Source organism: Pelobates fuscus, chromosome 11, assembly GCF_036172605.1.
Source record: "Pelobates fuscus isolate aPelFus1 chromosome 11, aPelFus1.pri, whole genome shotgun sequence".
In the NCBI taxonomy this organism is placed as follows: Eukaryota; Metazoa; Chordata; class Amphibia; order Anura; family Pelobatidae; genus Pelobates; species Pelobates fuscus.
In genome coordinates, this window is record NC_086327.1 from 111063536 (window position 1) to 111078345 (window position 14810).

Below are 14810 nucleotides of genomic sequence, written 5' to 3' on the forward strand. Positions count from 1 at the left end.
GAGATCTCCCCACCCAGCGCTGGAAAAAAGTACGTTTTATCCCTTTTCCCCTTTTCCAGAGCCGGGCAGGAGGGGGACCCTGAGGGTGGGGGCACCCTCAGGGCACTCTAGTGCCAGGACAAAGAGTATGTTTTCCTGGCACTAGAGTGGTCATTTAACCGTGCAAAGGAAACATTGCTGTTCCTGGAGAATGGCAATGTTTTAAGTTGCTGGGTTACAATGAGGGGCAATTGGCACTCAGACCACTTCATTATGATAAGTAGTCTGGGTGCAAGTAGTGTTCCTGTAAGTTCTTCAAATATGTGTTCTGAAAAGTGATCTGTTTTATGTGTTCAAAATTCAATTCAATTTCATTAAAGCCTTCCAACCTTATTCTGAAAAAGTATTTTTTTTTCTTATTATTTTGCCTTGTGTGTCTCATTTGCACCTCTGCAGTTCTCTATCATTTGCAAGCTTAGAGCGTGGTTAGTCAGATATGTCAATTTTAATAAGGGCATGCCAATTTGTATGCTGAAAAACGTATTACTCCAAAAATGAACTGGCAGAGATGGAAAAAAATAACCTTTTTTGATATAAAAAAAATAAAAAAAAAATAAAATAGTGATTAATAATAAATGGGATGCGTCTAAAAAGATGGTTGATGCACAAATGAGGTTGACACAAGAACCAATAAATCTTACCAGAAAAAATACACAATTTATTTAAGAAGTTTTTTTTTCATACTCCAGCACACTGGAGTGGTTATGGTACCTAAAATGCACCTTTAATATTCATCACAGTTAGTCTGCACCAGGATAGCCAACAGGTAATTCTATAGCTGCTATTGATCTCCAGCTAGATCCCAGAGAGCACCAAGGCAAAGCATCATGGGAGTTGTGGCTGCTAACAATGTTGCTAGCATAGTGGAATCAATCGTGTTTGTGTGTCTATACTGCATTAAGGTGTGAATCATCATGAGTTACTCTTGTGTCACAGAGACCTTGAACTCTCTCCTCACACAATGTTGTAATAATGCCCTTATGGGAATGAGTGACCAAGCTTCTGGTTTCAAAGTTTACTGTAAGTGATTGCAAAGCGTACAAGAGAACCCTGCACCTATTATAATGAATGGCTTATACCTGCAATGATGTTTAAAAAAAATCACTGCAGGTAAAACATTTATTTTTTTTTGTGTTCTTTTGTAAAGTCTTGGCTTACATTTCTACCCCATAGTTTTGCTTTAAGGAAATGGTTATACAATGTTGTTTACAGGGCTACACTACATTGATGCCAATGTATCTAGTGTTGATTCTTTATTTTGGTGCCCCTTTTAAGGGGAAATTCATCTATTTTGTTAGGGACGAAGTACTATTGCTTGTTTGTATTTGTCAATTTATTTCAAACAAAGGCCGGGTTTCTCTACTGCATGTGAGAGCAGCCATCTTTACTATCACGTGTGAATAAATTGTATAGTGTTTTTTTATATCAACATAGAAAATTGTGCTATAGGTTTGATATGAATATTTGTCAATCTACACTGAATAATTAAGTATAAACAACCGTAAACAAACAAAATAAAAACATATACAGGCTGGAATAAAACAAGCCTGAAAGGGCTATTAAAACAAAAATGTGTTTAAGTGGCACTGTCATGACCTCATCCATTTTTTTAACCCCTTTCCCAACTCCACTACATTTTTTTTGTTGTCCTCCTAGTCGCGCCTAATTTTTCCTTTTTAAAAAACAATCTTTTTCGTATCCGGACCAAGGTCCTGGGCGCCGCCATCTTTGTGTGGGCAGATGAAGGCCCTGCGGGACATACCTCATCTGCCCACACTAGAAATCATTGTAAAATTGGGCATTCGCTATTGTTTGAAATTCGGACGGAAATTTTAGCTATTCATTCATCAAAAAGATGAATGAATGAATGAATGAATGAATGAATGAATAGAAATTTTAAACGAACGAACAAAGACTGAATTTAGGTATGACTTGACTTGTACCACTTCCTAACCCTCTCGTGAGCCCATCAATATGTTGTAAAAAAGACACCCACTCCCAAATCTAATAAAGGAGGGCCTAGCAAAGGTCCCCCTTGCCCACATGGTGGGTCATCTATTAAAATAATTAACTGGGGGGACAATTTTGGTTTTTCAGCTTTATAGTAGATAGCTCCCTAATAATGTGGCATTAATCAGATCGGAATTTCATTAATTCAAATGAAAATCTAGAAACCGAACAAAAAATACAGAATCCCGTCCAAACCCGAATGGACAAACTGTACTCATTCTGTTGGGGCGAAATTATCTGAATTCACTGGGGCCTTGGCTAAATGACAGGACGTTCGAACGGCAAATAAAGCAACGCGAGATCATAGAAAAAGCATAATATTGTGAAAAAATGTATTTGACTGCAGGAAATGGAGTCGACTTAAGCTCCTCCTTTGGTCAAAGAAGGTCAAACCTAGAAGAAAAAAAAATACATAAGACAAAGTAGTCCCTACTTTATCTTATGTTTTAAAGAAAACTAGATCAGATAGGGAAAAAAGAAACAGCTTGTGAGAGAGGAAGAAAAGAGGAAACACTAGGAGAAAGGTAAGTTTGGCATGACCGTGCCGCTTCTACGCTTGTGTACCAGTTTCCCACTAGGATGATGTAATTTGAATATATAAGTCCTTTTGCTTATATATCAGTGTGTGAACAGCCTGGGATTTATTTATTAAATCATGAATTCTGCATAAAGTAATGTGAATAAATAAATAAAATAAAAAAATCCTTACCTATGCAACATAGAAGGTCAACTTCTGGAAATTTCTCCTGTTAATGAACTCATGAAATGTTAATGAAATGTGATGAGATTTTTTTAAATTCAGCACAACTCACGAAAAACCCCACTCTAGAACATGTATTCGAGTATATCTACGCAGCTTCAAATACTGGTATTTCAACCTTAAGAGTGTTGCGGGTTAATCAGAAGAAATGGAATGTATATAGAGTGTATCAAGGTCTAATTTTCATAGCAGGCTATCTATGTAAGTAGCACTTAGAGGGGTGTTCACAACCTCCCCACTCATAGCAAAAGCTTTTGCCTGCATGAAACAGTGTTGTTTTATATATGCTCTTCTGGAAAGGAGGCTTTACGTAAATTGCTGTCCTTCAAAGATTTTTGGTGGGTTTCTACGTGAATGAATCTTCCAAATAGATAAATGGTTTCTTGCTATATCAATTTTAGATTGGACAGTGCATGGAGACCAAGAGGAAAAAAAGATTGTGGATTCATACCCTTTAAACAGGTTGAAGTGCAGCTATGTGTTTGCCCCGACCTTGTCCCTCGGATGCCACGTCTTTAATAAATGATTTTTGCTCTTCAGTATATCAGTGTCAATGTTGGCATTTGCTTGTAAAGGAGTTGAGGAGAAGCCTGTTACATTGATTTTCACTCTGACATGCTGTAGTCATTACATTATGTCTGGACATGTGTTCCTTCCTCCCTACGGTTTTTCCTCCCAGGGGTTTTATGTGTTATCTCTGAATAGAATACATCTCACAGTTCGCCTTTTTGTTCCAGCGTTGTCATAGTCCTACTGTGTTGTGTGGAAACAGTTTGTCTTTGTTCCTTTTGACAGCATTGTGCACCAGACAAGACATGGAAGGTTTAGGGGTGGCATCAAAGCGTTGGGTGGGGGGTGGGGGGTCTGGCTGTCAGGAATTTGATTGCCAATTTAAAACGAGGTTATTCCACTGGATGGATCATCAACAAATCAATCAAAAAGCCATAACCCTCCTGTAGTGTGAAACTGTCTCCATTTTCCCATTGCTATATTTTGCACAGTTTCTGTTAAAAACAGCCATTCATTATTATATAATCATAAACTTTGAAATGTTTTCCCTTTTTAAGAAAAAAAATATATATATACCAAGGACAAGTTCAAATTGATTATTTCTTGGTAATTATTTGGTAATCTTTCCTTGATTCATTCATATGTCTGAAAATAGACATGTGTCCATCAAGTTCAGCATTTCTCACATCTGTGCTTGCTATTAATGCAAAAGAAGGTAAAAACCCAGTTTGAAGATCTTTCTGATTTTGCAACAAACTAGGAAAAAAATTCTTCATGACCCAAGAACGGCAGTCAGATCTCTCCTCGGATCGGGAAGCCGTTATCCCGCAAATTAAAAAAAAATCTATCCATGACTATTATGTTTTTGCATTCATTCATCCTGTTGCGGTTTAAACATTTGTACAGGCTCTGAAAAAAACACTTCTTCAGACAGTGAATTTCACATCCTTATTGTTCTTCCTATAAAAAAATCCTTTCCTTTGCCTTAGACTAAATCTCCTTTCTTCAAGTCTAAATGCATGACCGTGTGTCCGATGTATAGTCATATTTATGAATAGATTCCCAGACAATGGTTTATTTGCCCCGAATATATTTGTATATTGTTATTATATCCACTCTGAGGCACGTTTTTTTTCTAAACTAAACAGATTTATGTGTTAACCTCTCTTCATAGCTAAAATGCTCAATTCCTTTTATTACATTTGTAGCCCACCTCTGCACTCTTCCTAGTATCATAATATCCTTCTTTAGAACAGGTGCCCAAAAATGCACAACACTATAAACGTGTGATCTTACAATTGATTTATAAAGAGGCAAAATTATATTTTCATCCTGAGAATGAATGCCCCTTTTACCTTACTGGCCTTAAAAAGGCATATATGTAGCTATGATAAATTTATGCTGCAGTTATATAAATAGGGTGTTAGAGTGACTTACATTTTTTTTTAAATGTCCTTTGGCAGATGTTTTACCTTGGGAACTTGGGGAGGGGGGTATGGGGGCACTAAACTATTCTAATGTTAATTGGGCCTTAGTCTTCCTTCTAAAGGGTGTGAGGTTTGCTGTTTGGGGTTCTGCTTTAACAGGAAATAGGCAAAGCTTAATTTTTATCCCCAGACCTGATAAAGACCAGAAGTGCTGTTGATAAACACTCCAAATAAAATATTACGTATAGTCCGTGGACACAGTGTATTTTATGTGAGTCAAACTATAGGTAATATAAAATGTGTGCCATTTTAATTCATATGGTATTAAATTGGTTAATGACCGCAGTACTTAGAAGAGCTGTACTAGAGCTACAAGTACCAATTATAAACAGACATGTATGCACAAAACTGATTATTGTGGGATTTATTTAATTGCTAAGTTTTATTAATGTGTTGCATTGACGGTTTCCACGCTATAATTTGTTGCAGTAGGGGTCATGGTTATTACAATATTGCCAGCACTGTGTCTTCCTTACTGCCAAAGAGCATACAGTATGTGCGTTTGGAAGCAGTTTTAATTGCTGTATCTCCAGAATGATGATTTGCAAATCATTATGAGAAGCAAAATAGAAAGTACCCACTAAAAGTGGGTTTGATAATTAAAAGAACACTCCACTATTCAAATAAAAAATAAACATCACTCTTTAGATAGATCTACCCCAATGAAAATATGCGTTTTTATTATCCATTTATTCATTGAAAGTTTATCTGAAAGCCGTTACCTTTGCAAGCCAAGCCATCCCCTTCTAACCCCGCCCAGAATTTATGTTGCTGTCCAATCACAGACTTCCCAATGCAGCTCAATGAGAAGTCTTTGTAACTCAGGTGGTCTGGGCAATTGTCCGCCTCTTGAGTTTAGTTCCACTGAGCTAAACAAAACAGGAAGTTACAGGACCTTTTATCTGATTGTCTGACTCATTTATAACAGTGTAAATTTTTATTGCAATCTGCAGTTTTTGTAAAAAAAAAAAAAAAAAAAAAAAAAAAAAGACTCCTCTTCACACAACAAGCTGTACTCTTTTATGGTATGGAGAGTCCATTTAAAAGAAGTGGTTCTTAACTACTTGGTCGTATATAATTTTAGAGGCTACCTACTGGTTGTAAGAGACAAGTCATATCCACAAGGTCCCAGGAATTTTCCCATAATAAATAGTTTAATTCAGTATCACTGCCTTTCTCAATACAAGAGTGACCCAATAAATGCTAAACCGAGTTTTAAGATGGTATTTTTCTTTTAATGGTACATGTTATATTACAGTTGAAGAATTTAGTCATTGAGATGTTTATAGAATTGCAGAATGGGACAGTAACCATATATCATATACCTAAAGGGACACTCCACTGCAAAAAAAAAAAAGATTAAAAATAGAAATCACTATTTTGTAAATATACCTCAAATGAGAACATGCATGCATTTAATTATGCATATTTCATCAAGGTATATCTAACATTAATTAGCAAAAGCCGTAGTTCTCATATCTGCTCTTTGCAAGCCCTCCCCCTCTGACCCTGCCCAGACTTTGTTACTGTCCAATCACAGGCTTCCCAGTGCAGCTCAATGAGCAGTTTCTACAAGCAAGGTTCTCTGGGCAATTCCGGTCTCTTGAGTTTAGCTGCACTGAGCTAACCAAACCAGGAAGTGACGGGACCGGTTGTCTGCTTGAAAGCCAGGGGGGTGTAACAAGGTTAATTTATAAAAGTACAGATTTTTTTTGAAATCTTAACTTTTTCTAAAGTGAAAGAGGAGGACATGCTCTAAACACATAATGCATGTCAGCAAGCTAAAGTGCTTTTGGAGTCCCCTTTGATTTTGGTCCCTTTAAAAAAAAAAAAAAAAAAAAGGTCTTAATGTATATGGCTATTCAATAAAAGTGAAATAATGGATATTGAATGTGTGTGATGTGCATGCTTTACATTTAGCTGTTGATATTATGTAGTTTTAAGATAATTTTGTTCACATTTGCTTCTTTGAGTTAGTGTTCTAATGTATGGGGAAATATTTGATGCTTTGTATGCGCAAGATGTACACTTCTATTGTTCTGAAAGCTTCCATAACAGACAGTCTCACACTGGTTCACATTGCATAACTCTTTGTATGTGCTGTGCACAAAAGTCCATAACAAGGTCCCCTGTATGTATTGTCTCAAAAATGTGTTGTTGGCTGGTAGAAATGAGTGTCATCTGTCGATGGCTGCCATGGTTACTAATGATTGGCCCCCCTTAGAATAATCCTTCAGACAGAATCTCTACAGGCAAAGACAGATTTCAGTTTTACACCATCCAGGAAGCATCTATATTTTATCACTTCTTTGGCAATTGCACGATTGAATCAAATATGAAGTCATCTATAACGTGTGTTAACCTGTCCATTGGAGGAGAAATGAAAACTTTTTTTCCTCCTCCTTTCATGATGCTTTCCCTATGCTGACTGACCGGTGTAAAGAGCAGAACGTATAACGGTAATTGACAAGGAGCTAAGATTGACACTCTCATTAAAGGGTTACTCCAAGCACCATGACCAGTTCAGTGATTTGAAGAAGTCATGGTGCCTGCAATCTGTATGTACAGTATTTTGCTATGAAATGCTGTACATACAGTCGTTAAACCTGCTGCTGCTAAAAGGGGGAACTCCACCTCTGGCAGTGTCTTTGGAGTGTCATTACTCAGCTCAGAACAAGAGTTTCCAGTTGCTGATGTGAATTCTATGCAAAATTGGCGTCTGAACCCAGCATCTACAGCATGCTGGCAAAAGACAGTCAATGGCCGCACAGCTTCATCGCAGTGCTGTCAATGTCCTCCCCTCATTTGCCCTCTCAGAACTCAGTCTGCCCTCTCGGACCCCTGTCTGTCTTCCCTCTCGGACCCCCACTCTGCCTGTCTGCCTTCCTTGACCCCCACTCTGCCTGTCTGCCTTCCCTGACCCCCACTCTGCCGGTCTGCCTGCCCTGACCCCCACTCTGCCGGTCTGCCAGCCCTGACCCCCACTCTGCCGGTCTGCCAGCCCTGACCCCCACTCTGCCGGTCTGCCTGCCCTGACCCCCACTCTGCCGGTCTGCCTGCCCTGACTCCCACTCTGCCGGTCTGCCTGCCCTGACTCCCACTCTGCCGGTCTGCCTGCCCTGACCCCCACTCTGCCGGTCTGCCTGCCCTGACCCCCACTCTGCCGGTCTGCCTGCCCTGACCCCCACTCTGCCGGTCTGCCTGCCCTGACCCCCACTCTGTCTGTCTGCCTGCCTGCCCTGACCCCCTCTCTGTCTGTCTGCCTGCCTGCCCTGACCCCCTCTCTGTCTGTCTGCCTGCCTGCCCTGACCCCCTCTCTGTCTGTCTGCCTGCCTGCCCTGACCCCCTCTCTGTCTGTCTGCCTGCCTGCCCTGACCCCCTCTCTGTCTGTCTGCCTGCCTGCCCTGACCCCCTCTCTGTCTGTCTGCCTGCCTGCCCTGACCCCCTCTCTGTCTGTCTGCCTGCCTGCCCTGACCCACTCTCTGTCTGTCTGCCTGCCCTGACCCCCTCTCTGCCGGTCTGCCTGCCCTGAACTCTGCTCTGTCTGTCTGCCTTCCCTGACCCCCTCCTTTCCCATAGAGTTAGAATTGTGATAGAATAATGTCAACTCTATAAGAATGGTCACTACTTTAGTAACTAGCCTCACTAATAGTAGGATTTAATAATCAATGTAGACATAGGTAATTCTGTTTTTCTACTACTCAGTCTAGCAAATATAGCTATCGCTGGTCACAAGGGAAATTACATTGTAACTTTTTCTTCTAGAGTAGGAACTTGCCTCACGCCTGGTTGTTCATTCTGTTTGATAAAATATCTGATGGCAAAGAGAGGATATGCCTTGTTGAACAACAGAATAAATGTTGGCTTGCTGCAAAATAATGGAGCAATGTGTTAACTAATTGAATACCTTTATTTGCTTTTGACACTTGTTATCAAGGACAGGCATTTAATGCTTCATTTCATAATATATAAGTGTACCTTTTTGCATGTCATCCGGTGTGCGTGCGCGATGTGAACCGTTGTGATATTTAGTTCGGCATCTACAGAGATTGTATCTGCCTTAGAGATTCATCTTGAATAATTTACTTATCACTATTAAATGGCCCTTTATATATGTTTGTCAGTTTGCTATTAGATTGGAGGGTACTTTAACGTCACATTATTTAAAAAGAAAAAAAAATACAGTTTACTCTATGTATAGTCTGTTTTTTAATGGACACAATTGTAAATGGTCGCCACAAGTGCTTGTTTCTATATTTTTATTCATATTTGCATGCTCCACCTTTTTTCCTATTTCTGACTTTATTACATAATTTTTGGTGTAGAACACAAGGATTTATACACACGTGTTTCGCAGTGATTTTGGTTAGTTTAAAAAAAAATTTAAAAAAAAATTCTCCAACTTTGCTGTTATTACAGTCTGGTTATATTAGCTTAATTTTACGAATTCAATTTCGCTCAGGGCAAGCCATGCTCAGATCACTGCTGAAATGATGTGTGCATGGTCTTACCATAACACCATTCTGCACAGCGTGTCTAATGAGATGCAAAACATACACTTGCTGGTCCTACATGCTGGACTCAAAGAACTCAACTCGTAGTGGCAGGATGTCTGTAATTAGGGTTTGGCTCTGTTGGGAGGTATATATATGTAGTGGTGGTGATATGCTGTGTTGTGTTTTGCTGTATTGTATCTAACCGTTTTATTTCTTTGATGTTCCCCTAGTTTCTATTGACTCCATTCAGGAAGTATGTGAAGGTAAACAATCCGAGATTTTCCAGCGGTATGCAGACGGAAGTTTTGATCCAAATTGCTGTTTCAGTATCTACTATGGAGATCGCATGGAATCCCTGGACTTGGTGTCCTCAAGTGGTGAAGAGGCACGCACATGGATTACAGGTCTTAAGTATCTGATGGCTGGGATAAGCGATGAGGACAGCCTTTCAAAACGTCAGAGAACACGGGACCAATATCCTTTTCTGCACAATAATACCTACTGTTTGCTAAGGTCTTGATCACCAAACTTTCAAACTTTGGTACTTTTTTTTTTATTGAAACATGAAGAGTTAAAAGTTTACATAAACAGACACAATCAAGTCAATGCCAAGGTCTTATTTGGGTAGATTAGAAATATACTCTATACATCTGCTCCAACCTCCCTCGACCCCCTCCCTCCCCCCCTCAGCAAATAATGGGTTAAAAATAAAATTACCCCATATTCTCCTCCTACAAACTCATTTGATGGGGGGACCTAATGTGGGTCTTCACATTGGAGAGCATTAGGTCTTCACATTGGAGAGCATTGCCTCAATGCTCTCCTACAGGGTTTTCTCTGAAGCTGGATGTCCTCTTGCAGAGTGTGAGGACGTCCTGTATCGTTTAATGACTCTGTGAAAGTTCAGGAAGTGCCTCAAGTGGTTGTTTGATAGGCAGCCACTAGAGGCAGCTCCTGCAATGTAGACATTGCAGTTTCTCTACAATGGCAGTGTTTTACATTGTAGGACTAAGTGAGACATGAACAGTGCACCCAGACCACCGCAGTGAGATGAAGTGGGCTGGGTACCTCTAGGGTACCTTTAATAAATAAATAAAAGTACTGTATTAGAACTGACTTTACCTCGTCCTGTTTTTTCCCCAGTTTATCTGCAATCTATAGTTCTCAGGCCTTTACCTTAGTCTGCATCAATGTTAGTGTGAGCATTTAATTAAATTTGTTTCTACGTGTATGGTGTTTTTTTTTTTTTTTTAAATAATTTGTCTTGCCTGTAAAACTGATGTTTTTGACTCATGCACATTTGTTGCTTTATATATAGTTCGTTCAGCTTTTACAAGTTTTCAAGCTGAAGTACATTCAGTATCATTGTTTCCAGATCAAACACAGATGACAAATGTTAGATGTGACTAGATCACATTTTTACAAATGGCATGATCATTAACAGGTCAATGACCTAGCGATCCCCTCATTCCTTTCTAATAGTAAAAATTGTATTTCTAGTCCTTAAGAGTTAGGGTGCCAACTCAAAGTGAGAAGAGCTCAAACGTAATCTGAGGTCATATGGTGGGGGCTAAAATGTAACAGTTACATTCCTCAGTGGCCGATTCTACAAGTTCCTTGTTATGTACAATGCAACTCTAGAGTATGTAGACAAAAAAAAAACCTGATATATATTCTTCTCCTGTTGAAAATAATTCTGTCCGTTAGTCAGGGCCGGTGCTTGGATTTTTAGGTACATAGGCGAAGATGCATTTTTCCGCCCCCCCGCCCCCCACCCCCCCAAAAAACATCTTCACCTATGTGCCTCTTAACCAGCCCCTCTCCCCTCCCCGACCTTTAAGGGTCCCTTCCCTGTCCCTTAGTGTTCTTCTCCCCTCCCCACTCTTTTCCCTGTCTCTTGGTGTTTCTCTCCCATTCCCTCCCTGTTGTGTCAGTGTGTACAGAGTGGAGCGGAGCGGAGCGGAACGCGGTACAGGAGCTTCAGTTTTCTGTACCCGGACGAACTGACAGGGAGTGCTCTCTCTGTGAGCACCTCCTGTCAGTCTGGCCAGGTACAGGAAACAGAAGCTCCTGTACCGCGCTCCGCTCTGCTACACTCTGTACACACTGAAAGTAACACACTCAATGACAAACATACAGACGTCACTGACAGACACAGACTCATTGACAGACACACTGATAGTCACACAAAGACTCAATGACAAACATACTCTCACTGATTTGACAGACACACACTCATACACTGACAAACACACTCATCATACACTGACAGACACACTCATACACTCACATGCACACACAGACGCACTCACTCACACACACACACACGCTGTCACTCACAGACATACGCTGTCACTCACAGACACATACTGTCACTCACAGACACATACTGTCACTCACAGACACATACTGTCACTCACAGACACATACTGTCACTCACAGACACATACTGTCACTCACAGACGCACACACTGTCACTCACAGACGCACACACTCTGTCACTCACAGACGCACACACTCTGTCACTCACAGACGCACACACTCTGTCACTCACAGACGCACACACTCTGTCACTCACAGACGCACACACTCTGTCACTCACAGACGCACACTCTGTCACTCACAGACGCACACTGTGTCACTCACAGACGCACACTGTGTCACTCACAGACGCACACTGTGTCACTCACAGACGCACACTGTGTCACTCACAGACGCACACTGTGTCACTCACATACACACACTGTGTCACTCACAGACACACACTCTGTCACTCACAGACACATACACTCACACACAGACACATACACTCACACACACACACACACACACACACACACACATACACTCACACACACACACACACACACTCACACACAGACACTCACACACACAGACACACAGACACAGACACACACACACACACAGACACATACACTCACACACATACACTCACTAATTATTTTATAAATAAATATTTTCCACCCAGCCTCCCTACCTGGAGAGCTGGTGTGGATGTTGAATCCTTCCCTGGGGTCCAGTGGGGCTGCTGGGCGGCGTGCGTCTGTGCTGAGATCAGACGAGGGAGGGAGCTCTAACCTCTGCTCTGCTCCCTCGCGCGCTGTCTGCTGATGCCGCGGGAGCCGGAATATGACGTCATATTCCGGCTCCCGCGGTATCAGCAGACAGCGCGCGAGGGAGCAGAGCAGAGGTTAGAGCTCCCTCACCGCGCCTGATTACAGCACAGCCGCACGCCACACCGGGGGCCGAGATTGTGGCCCAGCAGGAGGGAGAGCTTCCCTCCTGCCGGTCACTGAAATCTTGCGCCCCCAGAGCCCGTGCGCCCTAAGGCCGCCTGTGCCGCCTTATTGACGCGCCGGCCCTGCCGTTAGTGGTGGAAGACTTTTTAGATTTTACTTGTGAGAATTGTTATAGTTTTGCTTTGGGTGTTGATCACATTGTGCTGGCATATGGTATTTAATTTTTTGTCTATCAGCACAAACTTGCAGTTATAGGATTTAAAAATATGACCTATCCGCTTTAATAACATGCATATTACATATATAATGTGTTTGTTTAGACATTTTACCATTGTAACTATTTTACAAGTACTGTATTGTGATACTGAACTGAATGGCTCCTACTTTAATATTCCAACTTTATGGCAGTATGATTGTAAGTTTAATTGCACTGCACTTTTTTTTTTTTAATATTTTTTATTTAGTTTTTTAAATATACTTCAAACCTATTATTTTCCTTAACTCCAGTCAAATATGGTTGAAGCAGACATTTGATGAGGCGGACAAAAATGGAGATGGGAGCTTAAGTATAAATGAGGTTTTACAACTGATGCACAAGCTGAATGTCAACCTCCCACGTCAAAAAGTAAAGCAAATGTTTAAGGTAAGACTAAGAAAAAAAGAAAGCGGAAAAAAAAAAAAAAAAACCCACAAATGACGGTAAATATTAATGTGTTCCTTGCTTAGAGAATTGGAATAGGAATTTTCTGCAAGATAAATACATTTCTAGATGCCATGCAATCTCCAGTAGGATGTGTCAACTTTAGTTGTTTTTTTTTTTTTTTTTTTATTGTGAAAACATTCAGTAGCACATTGAACTTTTAAAAGATTTATAAAAAAAAAAAATGCTGCATTGTTCTAGTATGTACGTTTTTCTCATAATGGAGCTGGGGAGGTTCCTTCCACTTAATCCGTACTGAGAGGTGCAAAGGCTTTTTATGTTTTTTTTTTTTGGTTATTCTTTTTGTTTTTTTTTTATTATATGATAGAACACAACAGAGCTTATAACAATGATTGACAGCCAAGATCAAGGTTCTCTGCTCCAAAATGAGATATAGATTTCTACATTTAATGTAATTTTTTATGCCTTATAAACACATATTTGTAAAATAGAAGGGTGCGTAAACAGAATTCTGAGAACGGACTCTTCCCCTTCAGGGTTACTTGCTCAGCCCTGGGTCGTTATTTTTTTCACAAAGGCTTTGCTTCATTAAGTGCTTTATGGCTGCACAATTTAATAGCTCTTGTTTTGCATTTTACAAGATGTCTTAAATCTTACACTGCCAAAAAAAAGCATGGTATCTACACATGCATTAAAACAGTCTGTCTGTCTATCCTCTCCTTCCTACAGTCTCGTTCAGTGTGCACTCACGTTTTGCTGGATTTACTGCGAAATATCTTTGCATATCCTGATAATTTGGTTCATTGGCCATACTTGCCTCTGCTGTCAGTTCTGATTTTCTTTTCCATTACTTTGTCTGTGGTCATCCAGCTGCCAAATATTTTATTTATTTCTTTTTTGTACCTTTTGCCTTTTTTCATGCTTTTCATCTTTCATAGAATGTGTGTTAATCCCAGTCACTTAAAGACTCCGAAAACTATTTTTTATTAAATTCCTTTCTGTTGCTACTGTCATAACTGTTACATCTGCTACATATTGTAATCCTGAATTCAAACATCAATCTGACAGTGTACATATGTATATTTGTGACTATATGATTATTGACATAACACTTGCATGTCACACATATTGTTAAAGGGACACTCTAACAACATTAGCTTTATGAAGTTGTTTAGTGTATGGATCATGCCCCTGGAGTCTCATTGTTTTATTCACATAATCACACAAAAACTCAACCCAGTCCTCATGGCCCACCATCAGTCCTGGATTTACGTATTTCCCTTTTTCATTCGAATGGAGATACTGATAAAACCTGGACTGTTCGTGGTCCATGAGGACCACTGATCTAGACACAAAAATCGCTTCATTAAGTTAAAGTTGTTTTGGTTCTTAGTGTCCCTTTAAGGAACCAGAAGTGATATATACATTGTCTCCCCTTACTAGGTCAGGTTCGGTTGGAGCATTGTCTCCCCTTACTAGATCATGTTTGATTGGGGCATTGTCTCCCCTTACTAGCCCATGTTTGATTGGGGCATTGTCTCCCTTTACTAGCTCATGTTTGATTGGGGCATTGTCTCCCCTTACTAG

General features: G+C 40.3%; 1 protein-coding gene across 6 annotated transcripts in view; it reads left to right on the forward strand.

Moving 5' to 3' along the window:
* The window catches only part of PLCH2 (phospholipase C eta 2), a 555068-nt gene that overhangs the window by 397194 nt on the left and 143064 nt on the right, over positions 1-14810 (forward strand). For all 6 annotated transcript variants that reach the window (XM_063436484.1, XM_063436487.1, XM_063436486.1 and 3 more), the window contains 2 exons: positions 9533-9776; positions 13076-13205. In XM_063436484.1, the coding sequence (XP_063292554.1) occupies positions 9533-9776; positions 13076-13205 (374 nt within the window). The remainder of the gene's footprint in view (positions 1-9532; positions 9777-13075; positions 13206-14810) is intronic.